At 40.0% G+C, this 15,869-nt stretch overlaps 2 protein-coding genes and 1 long non-coding RNA gene across 4 annotated transcripts; 2 read left to right on the forward strand and 1 right to left on the reverse strand.

Moving 5' to 3' along the window:
- Positions 1-708: 708 nt before the first annotated feature.
- On the forward strand, positions 709-2,455 carry LOC121410518. The gene is made up of 2 exons (XR_005969352.1): positions 709-1,355; positions 1,405-2,455. It is a non-coding gene; the product is annotated as an uncharacterized LOC121410518 (long non-coding RNA).
- Positions 2,456-2,924: 469 nt separating this feature from the next.
- Positions 2,925-9,853, forward strand: LOC121410525. 2 transcript variants are annotated; one of them, XM_041602686.1, is made up of 2 exons: positions 2,925-3,859; positions 4,769-7,142. In XM_041602686.1, exons 1-2 carry the CDS (start codon positions 3,111-3,113, stop codon positions 4,770-4,772), a joined length of 753 nt encoding a protein of 250 aa, XP_041458620.1. In that variant the 5' UTR covers positions 2,925-3,110; the 3' UTR covers positions 4,773-7,142. The 2 variants fall into 2 exon arrangements, with proteins under 2 accessions (XP_041458620.1, XP_041458612.1); XM_041602678.1 differs by having other exon boundaries at positions 2,972-3,859; positions 4,769-9,853.
- Positions 9,854-13,885: 4,032 nt separating this feature from the next.
- Positions 13,886-15,220, reverse strand: LOC121430130 (uncharacterized protein F54H12.2-like). The gene has a single exon (XM_041627412.1). It carries the CDS (start codon positions 15,218-15,220, stop codon positions 13,886-13,888), a length of 1,335 nt encoding a protein of 444 aa, XP_041483346.1.
- Positions 15,221-15,869: the final 649 nt, after the last annotated feature.

Consider the following 15,869-nt stretch of genomic DNA (forward strand, 5'->3'; position numbering starts at 1 on the left):
GTATCCAATAGTATCCAAGTATCCATGTATCCAATAGTATCCAAGTATCCACGTATCCACGTATCCGCGTATCCACGTATCCAAGTATCCATGTATCCAATAGTATCCAAGTATCCACGTATCCGCGTATCCGCGTATCCACGTATCCAAGTATCCATGTATCCAATAGTATCCAAGTATCCATGTATCCAATAGTATCCATGTATCCAATAGTATCCAAGTATCCATGTATCCACGTATCCAAGTATCCATGTATCCAATAGTATCCAAGTATAAGTATTCATATCCATAACATAAAAATCTCCCAGTATCCCTGTATACATATCAACGTATATCATTCCTTAACCAAAACATAAACATCATCAACATGATTATATACCTTTGCACATGTCCTCCATCACGCGCCCCCTCATTGATCCCTTCATAAATCTTCCCTTTATAAGTCCTCTCATTATACATCTAATATTGCTGCCACTCTCTCTTATACATCAACCCCCGGGCATCAACCATATTGGACAAGTCGTGTACCCGTACTCCTTACGGGGCTATCCCCCCCCCCCTATCCTTTATCCATCTCCCTATTTATTCGTTCACGAACGTAGAGGGCGACAAAATTGCTATCATTGCACAACGGCAGCAACAATTAGGAATAGGAGGTTGCTCTTGTAATCGATTCATGACATTGGATTCTAAAGGTACTCCCGATCTACTTCACTCACTTCGAACATTCACATTGTTCAGTATGCATACGACATTGCAGTACACACAACCAAATTACAAAGAGTTGACACATGTTACGATGTGCACATTAATTAGCCATTGCACATGCACAGAGGTCGCTCGTTGTAACTTTGGTCAATACAACAACAGCACTTCAATCACTCATGACAGTCTCGAGCACACAACAAGCACATCAACAATCATCCAAGAACATTTCCAGTAGCAAACCACAGATGCCCAGCATACATCATGTTCGTCCAGACTTCTAACGACATTCTGTCTCACGGATAGCATGGTGATTAAGTCGAGGGTCGATGACGGGGACGTTTGTTCGAAATATACGAACACTCTATCTATAAATTACTAAGACTTAAGACTACTAAAATTCCATGATTCACATCAACGATCACTGATCACTACTCGATCTAATCAGACATTCGTGCAACTAAACCAGGTCTAAGTAATTTCTCATTTGGAAACTATAAATTCGAGTTATACCCGATCTAAAACATTTATTAATAACAAATAACTTTAACAATTCAAACTCTTGTAAATTCATGGAAAGTAAAAGTGGCATTTTAGCAAACGTTTATATACAGTATTGACATATTTACATGCTTAAAACTAATTCCTAGGTTACATGGCTGACGTCTTATTTCAACAATTAAATGTTCACTGTCCTAGGTTACATGGCTGACGTCTGACTACAAAATGATTAAATATTCACCGAACATTTAATAAACCTACACTGTAAATTAAATGAAGAGACGTTTCTTCTCACTTCATCACTCTTTGAATAAATTATCTTAAATTCTACAAAATAGAGAATTTGGTTTTATGTTTGAAAAGTGTGAATTTCGTAAATATTTCTATCAAATTTCATCATTTCCATAACCTTGCTGCGAGTAGGCCTATTCTATATTCTCTACGGTCTTCCGAACAACATTCCTAGTTGGTATAAAGGTGTCTTTGTTTCTACACCATCACTTGCTAAACATATCTAATGCCTGCATCTAGATATCAAATCCTTTTCTCCTAATAATAAAATCATCCTAACTTTCCTGTTTCCAACCCATCGCGCCACTTCAATGGCCATTCCAAGGTCTCTCCACCCCGGCCTATTTCCTGCCACTACATCTCCTAGTAATATCTGGCCTCGAGATTTTATCTCCCAAATATTAGACTAACAAAGTCCTTTTTATACCAACAACTTTCTATGTTCAACCTGGTCCATAACAAGACATAAAACTTAACATTCCAACCATTCTAACTCGTTGCATTACAATCAAGTAATGTTCTGATTAAATATTTAAAAATAATTTTATAAGAATTAACACACTACCAAAATTCAAGTTATTAATAATTGTATGTGTGCATGAATAACTTGGAAGAATGAGAGAGAAGGAGGGGGGGGGGGGTAGGAGTTAAAACATCAAGAGGGGTTCCATGCTGTCGAAGACTTGAAGAAACATTGAAGCAAACATGGTGAAGACTGCTTAAATTCGTTCCCTATCCAGGATTGAATGTAAGAAAGCATTGAAGAAAACATGGTGAAGACTGCTTAAATTCGTTCCCTATCCAGGATTGAATGTAAGAAAGCATTGAAGAAAACATGGTGAAGACTGCTTAAATTCGTTCCCTATCCAGGATTGAATGTAAGAAAGCATTGAAGAAAACATGGTGAAGACTGCTTAAATTCGTTCCCTATCCGGGATTGAATGTAAGAAAGCAGCTATGAAGTCATCTCAGATGGACAGGACGTTTGGTAGATGGTGCCCAGTGTTCGCTGGTTTGGAGTACTGAGTACGCGATGCACGGTGATGAGTACAGAGTACCGAGATGCATGATGACGAGTACAGAGTACGCGATGCATGATGACGAGTACAGAGTACCGAGATGTACGATGAAAAGTACAGAGTACCGAGTACGCGATGCACGGTGATGAGTACAGAGTACCGAGATGCATGATGACGAGTACAGAGTACCGAGATGCATGATGACGAGTACAGAGTACGCGATGCATGATGACGAGTACAGAGTACCGAGATGCACGATGAAAAGTACAGAGTACCCAGTACGCGATGCATGATGACGAGTACAGAGTACGCGATGCATGATGACGAGTACAGAGTACCGAGATGCACGATGAAAAGTACAGAGTACCCAGTACACGATGACGAGTACAGAGTACGCGAGTAGTATAGGGATGTCTATAGGGTCATGACGTCATCGTCCATTTATGGACGATGACGTCACGAAGTGACGTCATGAAGCCACGCCCCCTAGCCTGACGTCACGAAGTGACGTCATGAAGCCACGCCCCCTAGCCTGACGTCACGAAGTGACGTCATGAAGCCACGCCCACTAGCCTGACGTCACGAAGTGACGTCATGGCTGACGTCATAGGATTGCGACACTATTGCGAAAGGGGTGGGTCGACAAGTCAGGACGAGCAGGGACATGATGGAAATGGGACGGAGTATAAAAAACAAGGTTTAAAAAAGAAAAAGGAAAGGTATAAAACGAGGGGAACACGGTCTTGTTTCATTGAACACGGCAACGTATCCTACGAAGCGAGGGACTACAGCAATCGAGGGAGAAAAGGAATCATGGCTGGGTATTATAACAGCATCTACGAAACATCCATACCGTCACCCCCTGAAAGGAGAGGAGGGGGAGGAGCAGAAGATAGACACGATTCGGATGTTGTATATAGTGAGAACCCGTTGTATGTCGCCGATGAACTGGGATACGGGGATATGGAGCATTACAAAAATCAGAAAGAACCTCAGAAAGAAGGGGTGGAGTTAAAGATGAAACCATCCAACCATCGTCAGTTTGGTAGAGACAGGGTAGAATCCCGTACGTGGAGTGGAAAAACTGAAAGAAGTGACGGTGACGAAGGTTCAGAAGTACTTTTCAAATGTCCAATCAGCATGAAGGAGGATAGGCCTAAATACCTCGTCGCAAAGACATTTCGTAAGCAGGTGTACGTGGATGTGAGAGAATACTTTGAAAAAGGCAAAGAACACTTACCGACCAGGAAGGGCGTGACTTTGACTTTGGACGAGTTCAGAGCAGTGTGCAAAGAAAGCCCAAACATCCAGAGAGCAGCCAAAGGAAAATGTAAGATGACAAAGTAAATAATTGATTTGACTTTGACAAAACCTTGTAAAGGTTTTAGGGCGATCTGTTCAGCAAATACGCGTATTTGATTTGTTTAAGATACGGGGTTCAAGAAAAACCATATAGACCTCAAATAAAATGTTGATTAACGGAAGGAGGGAGGGAAATAAGCTTGTAGAGATCAAATCGACCTATCCAATAAGTTAAAGAACAAATACAATATCGATTAACGCTAAGAGGTAAGAAAATAAAAAAAAAGTATAAAATGTCTAAAATCAATCATTAACGGAAGGAGGGAGGGAAATAAGCTTGTAGAGATCAAATCGACCTATCCAATAAGTTAAAGAACAAATACAATATCGATTAACGCTAAGAGGTAAGAAAATAAAAAAAAAGTATAAAATGTCTAAAATCAATCATTAACGGAAGGAGGGAGGAAAATAAGCTTGTAGAGATCAAATTGACCTATCCAATAAGTTAAAGAACAAATACAATATCGATTAACGCTAAGAGGTAAGAAAAATTTTAAAAAAGTATAAAATGTCTAAAATCAACCATTAACGGAAGGAGGGAGGAAAATAAGCTTGTAGAGATCAAATTGACCTATCCAATAAGTACCTATTTTTGGTTTCTGTACAAAGGTAGAATTAGTTAAAGAACAAATACAATATCGATTAAGGGTAAGAGGTGAGAAAATAAAAAAAGGTATAAAATGCCTAAAATCAATCCGTTTAGTCATGAACATCTCCAGCTTTCGAGCTGGTTGAAACATGGGTGACTGAAACCATTGCAACCTATCGCTGTAGTTAGTTCACAATCATGGATGCACCATCTTCGCAACGCAGCAGCAAACTTCGAGAAAATCTCGAGAATGTACTCACAAACCTGTACAACTTTTCTCTCTCCCAAATTGCACCTATAGTTGATGGGACAGTCGACAGGGTTCGAGAAATCGTTCAAGGTTTTCCGCAACATCCATCGCAAGATGACACATCGACACCGACGGTAAGTGAACGTAGCGTAACGAACTCTAATAGGGAAGTAAGAGATGTGGAAAGTAGGGTCAACCCCGTTAGTTCCGAAGTTCATGCTGCTTCTTTAGGCGAGAAATGGTCCGATGATGATGATTTTGTCATTCCGAATCGTAAGCCAGGCAAAGGTCGAAAGCGACAACGCATCACTGCGCGCGTTTCAAAATCTAAAAGTTCAAATTCTACTGGAAAAAGTAAACGTAATTCCAATCATCCAACGAAGCGTAGGCGTCTTGTAATCGATTCACCAAAAATCATAGAAAACCAACGGGAATATTCAAATTTCCAGAATACAGAGATTAACGAACAGGGTATCCCCCTCCACGTTGACGATACTCCAGCCCCTTCTCATCACGAAGGTCCTGGAAGTACTTATGTATCGAAATATTCACCACCATCCCGTATCAACTATTCTTTTTCATCGGACGATGAAGGGTGGGATGATATTCAAAGGGCTGCAATACATCTGAAACAGACTAAGTTGCGAATCAGTTACAGTTCAAAAAATATTTTAAAGGATGGTAGAGGAAAGTCAAAGTCGAAGGGTGGGAGAAAAATTAAATTCAACCGTCTAAGTAGAACCAGACGTAGGCGTGTTGCTATTGATCCACCAATAATCTTAGAAAATCAAAGGGAAAACTCCAACGTTGCAAATATGGAGGTAGGAGAACCGACTACCCCACCTCCTTCCCCTCAAGAAGACCCTGGGAGTAATCATGTATCAGGAGATGAGTGGGATATACCAGCCCCTTCTCATCATGAGGGCCCCGGGACTAGTTATCAATCGAGATATCCACCACCACCCCATGTCAATTACTATTTTTCCTCGGACGAAGAAGAAAGGGATGAAATGCAAAGGGGTAGTAAAAATAGGCAAATGGGTGGGATGCGTATAAATAAGAAATTAAAGAAAAAAAAATCAAAGGGAAATATCGATAACGCAAAGTCGATGAATGTAGAAAATAACAATGACTTTGAAAATAATAACTCATCCAATGAAACAATTAGGGATCGTCCCATTCCTCCCTGTCCAGATGAAAATGCAGACGAGTCGAGGTGGAAATACGTTAATTCTAAATTTTCCAAAAGATTCGGGGTTCGTGAAACGTGGTACGACTTTGCAGGAAATTTGGAAAATTGTACCTCGGTTCAAGATCTTCTCCGATATATTGAAGCCTCCCTCAATCAGCTGAAAAATAATCTCTTGAATGGTACTTCGGAGAGGGACTATGTTCGTTTAGTTCTAGTATCTGAACATTTGAATATACCTATTGGTTTTCCGTGGGCAATGGTGAAACACTTTGACATTAGCGCGATTCTTGAACGTATAGAGCGCGTATTAAACAGCAATCAGGAATTTATATTGAAACCTGGTTTTACAATCAGGTTTCACCATGTAATCAACCCCGTAGGTGGTTATACCCGAAAAATGGACGGGCTGTCCGATGCCGAGGCATCGATTCGGAAAAGATCAATTATCACCGTGCCCTCCTCCAAAGAAGAAAAAACATGCTTTGCAAATGCGATAGTGATCGCCAGATATTTTGTAAACGGGAATAATAGATGCAAACTTTGGGCGCGGACGGATCGAAAACCCACAGAGGGTTTACGAAAAGAAGCCGCGGAACTTCACGAGCTAGCGGGTGTTACAGTAGGGGAAGTTGATTCCTCCCACTATGCAAAATTTCAGGAAGTACTCCATCCTGATTATAGACTTGTGATTTACAGAGGTAGGCAAAAGCATTGTAAGATATACGCAGGACCCTCCGCCCCCAAGACATTATATCTGTATCTGACGGAATCATCGCATTACAATGTAATAAAAAACATGTCAGCATTTTTATGTGCCAAGAATTATTGCAGTAAATGCTTGAACATATTCAATGATCCCCGTCATCATGAATGTTCTGTAACATGCCCCGATTGCTATTCGGATAAGTGTGACCGTAGCGATCAAACAAAGCGTTCTCCCCGCGTGTGTTCCAAATGTAATATGACGTTTCTGACCGAACGCTGTTTTCAGTTACATAGTATTACAGTATTCAAAGACTCTATAGCCTGTAAAACAAGAAAAAAATGCAAAAAATGCGAGCGCGTTTTTGACAAAGATAGTTACCACGGTCGTATCGGAGAACACGATTGCTCACAAATATTCTGTCGAACGTGTAAAGCCTATGTAGATGGTCCAACTCATGAGTGTTACATGAAAGTGCCTAAAGAGAGCCCCTATTATGTCCCAACAGAAGAAGAAAAAGAACAAATGGAGGAAAAAAAGAAAAAGAAAAAGAAAAGGAAAAGGAAAAGAAGAAGAAGAAGGAAAATGAATCGGAAGAAGGGAAGGAAGATTTACCCGATAGTAAATGGTATATCTTTTTTGATTTTGAATGTACGCAAAACACTGGTTCCCACGTTCCCAATTTAGTCCATGCAACTTGGGAATGCACCAATTGTATGGACGGACTTACTTCCCCTGAAACAGGTTGCGAAGGGTGTCTGGATGGTAGGGCCGGTATCACTTTTGAAGGTAAAGACACACTTCGCGACTTTTCCGAATGGTTATTTTCCCCAGCTCACGATGGGGATATAGCCATTGCCCATATTAGTAAAGCATATGATTCGTACTTTTTACTAAATCACCTTGTCACCAAGGGGATTGTCCCTGAAGTAATCATGAATGGGGGTAAAATTTTGAGCCTAAGAACTAAAGATCCCAAGATTGTTGTGAAGGATAGTCTCAATTTTTTTCAAATGGGACTAGCCAAACTACCCAAAACTTTCGGAATCAAAGAATTAAAGAAGGGATTCTTCCCCCATCTCTTCAACACAGAGGAGAATGAGAACTATGTAGGGCCCCTACCAGCTAAAAAGTACTACGGTACAAGTTCAATGATGAAGACTGTATTACAAGATTTCAACGAATGGTATGACAGCCTGCCCCCTGACTACATTTTTGATTTCCAAAAAGAACTGAGAGAATATTGCGAAAGCGATGTCCAAATATTACACCAGAGTTGTAAAATATTCAGGAACCATTTCAAAGAGATCACAAAAACCAAGACGAATGAAACCGGTATCGATCCCTTCCTCCGCACCCTCACGCTACCCAGCGCATGTAACTTACTCTTTAGGACCAACTACCTAAGGCCCGACACGATCGCGCTCATTCCACAAGAGGGGTACGCCAATCCTAAGCGCTATTCAATCAAGAGTGTAGAATGGTTGACCCATATGTCAAGAGAGAAAGAAATAGAAATTAGACATGCATTAAACGGCGGGGAGCGCAAAGTGCACGGTCGATATGTCGACGGGTATGGAGAACGCGGGGGTGAGAAGTATGTCTTTGAATTCCTTGGATGCTATTTTCACGGATGTGAAATGTGTTTCAAACCGGACACCCTCAATCCGCGGTGTGACAAAAAGATGGGAGTGTTGTACAATGATACGTTACATCGTCTCCAACTTCTAAGGGATGGAGGGTATCATGTCAACTTCATCTGGGAACACGATTGGGACAGAGAAAGGGAAAGTGAGCAGATCGCCCCTCATATCCAGCATCTCAAGGAAACTCTCAGAAATCCTTTGAACCCCCGCGATTCGTTTTTTGGAGGTCGTACGGACGGTTGTGTTTTATTTTACAAAGCGAAACCGGACGAGAAAATACTATATTATGATTTCACAAGCCTCTACCCCTACATTAACAAGTTTGGGAAATATCCAGTAGGGCACCCGCGGATTCTCCATTCGGATTTTCCCCCGGTTGACCAAATCTTCGGGCTAGTGCAGTGTGATATTACACCTCCAAAAAACCTGTATCATCCGGTGCTGCCATATCGGTCCGCAGGCAAGCTCACCTTTCCCCTTTGTGCTGCGTGCGCTGAATCACTTAATCAGGGCAAGTGTACCCATTCAAACGCTGAGCGCAAGCTGAAAGGCGTATGGGTGTCAGAAGAGATAAAGAAAGCCATGGAAAAGGGGTATCATAGCTTAAACATAACAGAGGTGTGGCAGTTTGATCGCTACGCACAGTATGACGAATTGATTCAAGCGGGTGGTCTATTTACGAAATATATAGATGCGTTTATGAAACTAAAACAGGAATCATCGGGATATCCTGTGAATGTCACAACACCCTCGGAACAAAAAGAGTACATAAAGGATTACTATGAACACGAGGGTATCCTGCTAGACCCCAAGAAAATAGAAAAAAACCCTGGACTTCGTGCAATCTCGAAGTTAATAATTAATGTACTCTGGGGTAAATTTGCCCAGAGAGATAATCTACGTCAGACAGTATACGTAGAATCCCCCGAGGAATTACTTAAACAATTGAATGATGATTCCGTAATTGTACAAGATATTCTCATCTTGAATGAGTTACTACAACTTAACTTTTCTCGGGCGGAGGGTTTTGTCGATCAGAATGTTAACACCAATATTATTATCGCTACGTTCACCACAGCGATGGCGAGGTTGAAACTATATTCTGTCCTTGAGAAGTTGGATGATAGGGTGTTGTACTATGATACCGATAGTGTAGTGTTTAGGACGGATCCGTCGCTCGAACCCTCAGATCCAAAAACAGGGGACTATCTAGGTGACTTAACGAATGAGATTGATCCTACTAACGAGGAATATATTGAAACGTGGGTTTGTGGAGGTCCTAAAAACTATAGCTACAAGACAAACAAGGGGAATACCGTTTGCAAGGTTCGCGGGTTTACTTTAAACGATGCAAACTCCCTTGTAATAAATCATGAAACGTTGAAGGAAATGATCCAAAGTATTGAGAATGAAACCCGTACTATCCATGAATCCAAAATCGTAAGGGATGTTGAAAACAAAACCATTCATACGGTCCAACGTAAAAAGGACTACCGGGTAGTGTTTACAAAGAGGGTTCGAGTCGGGGATGGTACAAAAACATTACCCTATGGGCACCAAGACATAGAATGAATGTATACTTTACACGAATGGTATTTATTTCGGAACACAATACCTCCAGATTCATTTATCATTAAACCTTTGAAAGAAGAGGATCGTTAAACCCTTATAAGATGGATTACACGCCTCTCTTTAAAATAGGACATGACTTTGTCAGTCGTATTCCTCAGAATAGTTTTCGTATGAATTTAATTGTTACCATTCTCATGGTAATTGCTATCGTTGTAAGTTTTTCTTTGGATGTGTTGATTTGGAACAGAGACGGTGACCCTACTGCAATACAGTGGCCGTATTTAAATTCGACTAACCTTGAAGAGAGTTTCATTAGTTCGTCTTCCATTGACTGGACGATACCGTATTTTCACGTTCTGCTATTGTTACGAGAATAAGCTTATTAAATCGTATTGTATTGTAATAATATAAAGTATTGTAATAATATAAAGTATATAAATCTACATCTCTTATAACCTAAAATTAACCTATGCTACATTCACTTACGACTGTATCGATGTTGTGTTTTTAAAATATTTTTTTTACTGTTTTGATATTATTCGTAATTCTTTACTTACTTATCATACCATGGATGTTCGATTGAGACATCCATTCACCATGTGTGTGGTTGGTCCGACCTTTTCGGGTAAAACTGTATTCGTGAAGAGGTTGTTGAAACATATACCCTCCATGTTTGATAAAACACCGAAGAAAATAATATGGTTTTATGGTGAATTTCAAAAAGAATATTCCGCGATGATGAATACTATTCCAAACATAGAATTCCATGAAAATTTGCCCATGGACTTTTACAAATATACCTATGATGGAAAACCGACACTCTTTGTAATTGATGATCTGATGGATGTTGCGGGTGATAGTAAAAAAGTTGCTGCGTTGTTTACGAAGGGGTGCCATCACAGAAACGTCAGCGTAATTTATATTACTCAGAATTTATTCCATAAAGGAAAGGAATCTAGAGCTATTTCCCTTAATACCCAATACTATTGTTTGTTCAAAAACTGTCGGGACAAAATGCAAATAAGTTGTTTAGCCAAACAGATGTATCCAGGCCGAACCCGATTTTTTCAAGAGGCATATGCAGATGCTACCCACGATAAATACGGTTACCTTTTCATCGACCTAAAACCGGACACTCTAGAGGAATTTCGATCAAATATATTTCCGGGGGAAACTCAATATAGTTACCTCCCGAAGGTATAAAGGATCACTTCTGAACCGTCCGCCCATTACTTCAAAAAAATGTCCCGCCGGATCAACACACACGCTGTTCTTCTAAAGACCTTGGCTCACTGTAGCCCCAAACAGAGAAAGGCATTGCTACAAACAGCCGATAAAGGATTCGTCGATGCTATATGTGAATGCATAGTTAATGTTGTGAATGGGAACATTGCACTTTCTCCTTCTCACAAACGTTCACTCGTTAAACATAAACACACACTGAGAAAGCTGTCGGATCGTAGGACCTCACTCAAGGAGGGAAAAAAACTCCTCAACCAACGCGGTGGTTTTCTCCTTCCCCTATTGAGAATCGTTGTCCCCGCTGTGGGAGCAATTGCCAACGCCTTTTCTGGCAAGAAGTGATCGTCAGTATGGAACATACCCGTAAAATGGTTCTTGTACCCCGAGCATACTGCAATCCATCCACCAGAACCCGTCTTCGCCTAACCAGCACAGGCTAGATGAACTCGACGAGAAGATGCGTAGCATTCTAGAAAGAAAGGACTTGACCGTTCATGACAAGGCAAATATGTATTCGCAATATTTGCAAACATTCCTAAAGGCAACGGACAATGCAAAGAAACCCGTTCCCATCGAACTTCATGATGTTCACCAAGGTCAGGGTAGCGCAGATGAATCGTCCATTCCGTCACCGAAGGAAAATGAGGCGTCGGATCCTGTCGAACTTGAAATTATACATCACATCCCTAAAATTTTCGCTAATCGAGCTCATCAACTTATTGAGAAATTAAAGATGAATCCAAGTTTCGGATGGACATCGACAGGACAGGTTGTTATCGACGGTAGACCTATCCGCGAAAGCAATCTCTGTGATTTAATGTATGACATTTTCCGTGAACGTAAAGGTTATGTGCCCGGTGGTAGCGAACAATTTATGCGTCTTCTCGCTGAAATGAATATTCCCGAAACATTTTTGACGAATCCAAAAAGAAGAAGTGATCTACAACGTTGGAAACGACTAGATGGGATAGAGAACGAAGAATTGCAAGAAGGGTTCTTAGATCAATCGGAAAAGGTAGCCAAACGAGTTGGTGGATCTGCTAATGCTTCTAAACATGAACGTGTAAAAAGGAGAAGAACAATTGATCCCATATCGAAAAAGTGGATACATTTTTAAGGGAATGCAATGGTTTCAGTCGCCCTGAAAGTTAAATATTATATAAGAATGTATTTACAGCGTATATATTCAGTTATTTTAAGACTGTTACGGGTTAATCACATCAATCCATATTCTTATCGTTGTATAATGTAAAATACAGATGAAAAACTTAATATGGTCAGAGTGGCAAACGAGAAAATGGCCAATTGACTAAATGACTAAATGACGAAATGATACTTTAGATGTACTTTTACCATGTTCACTTGTTCTGAGATGGAAAATCACTAGTTATGTACATAATATTCTATTAAGTGCTTCTACCTTTTAAACTTGAAGTTTATGTTCTGTTATTATTTCTCTCATTTTGTTCAATTACTAAATATAGTATTTTCGAGATTAAGAGAATACAAGATTCCCGGAAATTATTTTTTCGAAGTGGAAGCACCGATCATTTTTTATCATAATAATGTATATATTGCAATTCTCGATTCCTTTCTTGAACGTTTGTTTAATTTCATTCTATCAGCTACTAAATGTAATTTTTCGAATATAAAGTTAATCTGATTTCATATTATTCACTGACATTGTACATGAGATTTACACACTATAATAAGAATGACGTAGACAGACTGTAAGAAAATAGACATTGATTAAATTGATATCGTTTGAATGTAAAATTTTTATTGATCATTAAAGTATACAATTACATTACAATAAATCAGATGTCATTATTCTCTATCATTTTATACGAGTCATGTTATATACATTAAAAAACGTATTAGATGTGATGATTATAAATGTGATATATTCGTACAGAAATATATATATAGAGAGAGAGAGAGGGAGGGAGAGAGAGAGAGAGAGGAAGAGATAGAGAGGGAGAGAGAGAGAGAGAGAGAGGAAGAGATAGAGAGGGAGAGAGAGAGAGAGAGATAGAGAGATGTTCACAAAGGGGGAGATATAATGTAATATAATAATAATAATTAACATTTATATACCGTCTAATACAACAGTTTCTAACCGAATTGGAAATAGATAAAGGAAGTAGCGAATACAGAGAGAGAGAGAGCAGGATATGGAATTAAGAGGACTGTTTAATATTAACAATAAATAACTTACAAATGTTAATAGTAATCTTAATGAAACAAATCAAGGATCAACTTCTTTATTTTCAAAACTCCTAGCGATTTGTGAAAGAGTGAATCGGATGTTGTGTGTGGGGAATGATGAGTTATAGTTTCTATTAAACCATCTGTTCACTTCGTTATCATTTCTATTCGTATCAGTCCCAAAGACATTCAGAATATCTCTTAATCTCTTCCCTTGCGATCTTTTAATCAAATAGTAAATACAGTATTGCCCACACACTGTAGAAAATGTCCCCTGCAATCTTTTTCTATTAAACCCCCAGTGTTTGATTGAATCATCCAGAAATTCTTCAAATTGGTGACTGTAAAACGAGGGTGGATTTCCAAAAAAGTCAAAAAATTCTCCTCTATTTCCATCGTAGTAAAATGCGAGCCAATGGGAGCCTGGTTTATCACTCGTATCACTATTAGAAACATAACAGTATTTATCTCCAGTTACAACACGGGGTATCTTGTCCAACGAAAAGACGCCTTTAAAGTGATCCTTTGTAGCAGGATGGGTCTTGAGCACGTGATCAATCTGCACGGTGTTCATGACCGGGCAGGATAACAGATAAGCTTCCTTTTCAACCCTTGAAGTCGTATATGACGTTCCTACTTCTATCAATCTGGATGAGCCCTTGAGATTCAGAGTATACAATACAATTTAGGGTATTGGGTAGAGCAACGTCAAATCCCGCTTCAAGACGTACATTTCCTTCCTTGACCAGATTCAAATGACAGCCATCGCTTAGATCGGGAGTGAGATCGAAAGCGTAAAGTGTGTATCCTTTTGCATACTCCTCCCTATTTATAGCTATCCCACGATCTGAAAAGAGACGACTGGTTCCCATGAATAGCGTATTATAGGCCTCTATGTAGTTTTGGCTTTTTCCTTCTTCGAAACAAGGACGCAGTGGTCTCATGGGGACCGGCTCTCCGTCCACTGTGATGGAGATGTAATTTAGATTATAATGTTTGAAGTTGTATGTGTTTTTTCTATAGTTTCCGTTGTAGGCATCATTATCCACAAAGCCTATGATGATACGGTTTGGAATTTGACCCAGAAACAGATTATCTTTATTCATAGACATATTTCCAGAGGGTATGGTAAAGGAACGTACGTCCACTTTGTTAATCGGGTACTTAGCTGGAGCAGTTTCCAGACATTTCGCATGTGACAACATCACAGAAGGGTTGACTTTTACTTTCCTAATGTATAGAATGGCTTTCTCAATGACGATCTTGTATTTCAACGTAGGGTGTGATGTGAGCAGGCAGAAGGCATCTTTATTTCGGTTGAGCTTGATTTTTACATCCACGCCTGGAAGCATAAGTCTCTCTTGAAAGAAGATGTCCCCATACAAGGGACCCAAAAGGGATACAGTTTTACTCTGACTGGTAAACTCTTGTCTTTTCTTCAGACCCTCGTTTGCTTCGGGGTGGGGGAGAAGAGGATTTACTACGTCCAATTTTCCTGCATTATCCTTGTAAAATAGGTGTTGGGTCAACTGGGATGACATTGAATCGTTGCCATAGTGGGTTAAAACATCTATGAACGCTCTATAAGCGTTTGTATTGGATGGCTGTGAAACGAGGGTCTCATTCAGTTTGACATCTATCTGACTGAAAATCGATGGTAATAGTAAATTTATTGGTCCAACCGGGGCATCCTCCGCGAGATCCGTATTGTCTGGATTGACGACTTTTGCTAATACATGAAGCATAGTTTGGGATAGATCTATGTATTCCTCAGCCGTTCCGGATAGATTAAATTCAATGGGGCCGAAATCGGTAATGTTACTAACTGGATGATATTCCACCCATGGCCCCTTCACAATACTCATCTGTGTGTAGGGGACTGAAAATATATCCAATTTGGACTTACAACAGATGTCGCTTTTTTCATGAAGAAGGGCCATGGTTGATGGAGAGTAATTTAAACAAGGTTTAATCAAAAATATCCAGGCGACGTCTTTTCACACGGGACTTCGGACCTCGAATGACACGTTTCCTCTTTCGCTGTTTCTTTTTAACGATACATACACGTCCACCTCCTTCCTGTTTCCTCTTTCTGGCTACATTGAGAGCCTTTCCGACCAGCCGTTTTCCCGCCTGAGAAACATTTCGTTTGGCCACCGTTTTCAAGGGTTGTCCACTCATTGTATCCTGGACGATATTCAATCCCGTGTTCTTTTCCCAGAGCCACTGCACCTCTTTTGAGGAGTGGGGTAGCCGTTCTAAACAATCCTCTGACAAGACTTCCGAGACCATGACCTCGTTGCATTGGTGCTCCTCTAAAAACGGGGATTCCCATACCGTGCTGTTTCACATAGAGAGGGGTATCGTGTATAATTCTACCAAAAATTTTTACGCGTGTCATTATCGGATATTAAGCTGTCTATATTCACGGTAATGAAGATGAGCGCTCTCGAAAATGTAGTTTCACAATGACTTTCCCACGTTCAAATGGGACAACCTCCCCCGTTTCATTGGTTAATATAATCTCGATGGTTTCAAAATGATGAATCTTCAGAGGAACATAATGTGGGGATGCATAATGTTCTATGA

This window comes from Lytechinus variegatus, chromosome 1, assembly GCF_018143015.1.
Source record: "Lytechinus variegatus isolate NC3 chromosome 1, Lvar_3.0, whole genome shotgun sequence".
NCBI classification, from domain to species: Eukaryota; Metazoa; Echinodermata; class Echinoidea; order Temnopleuroida; family Toxopneustidae; genus Lytechinus; species Lytechinus variegatus.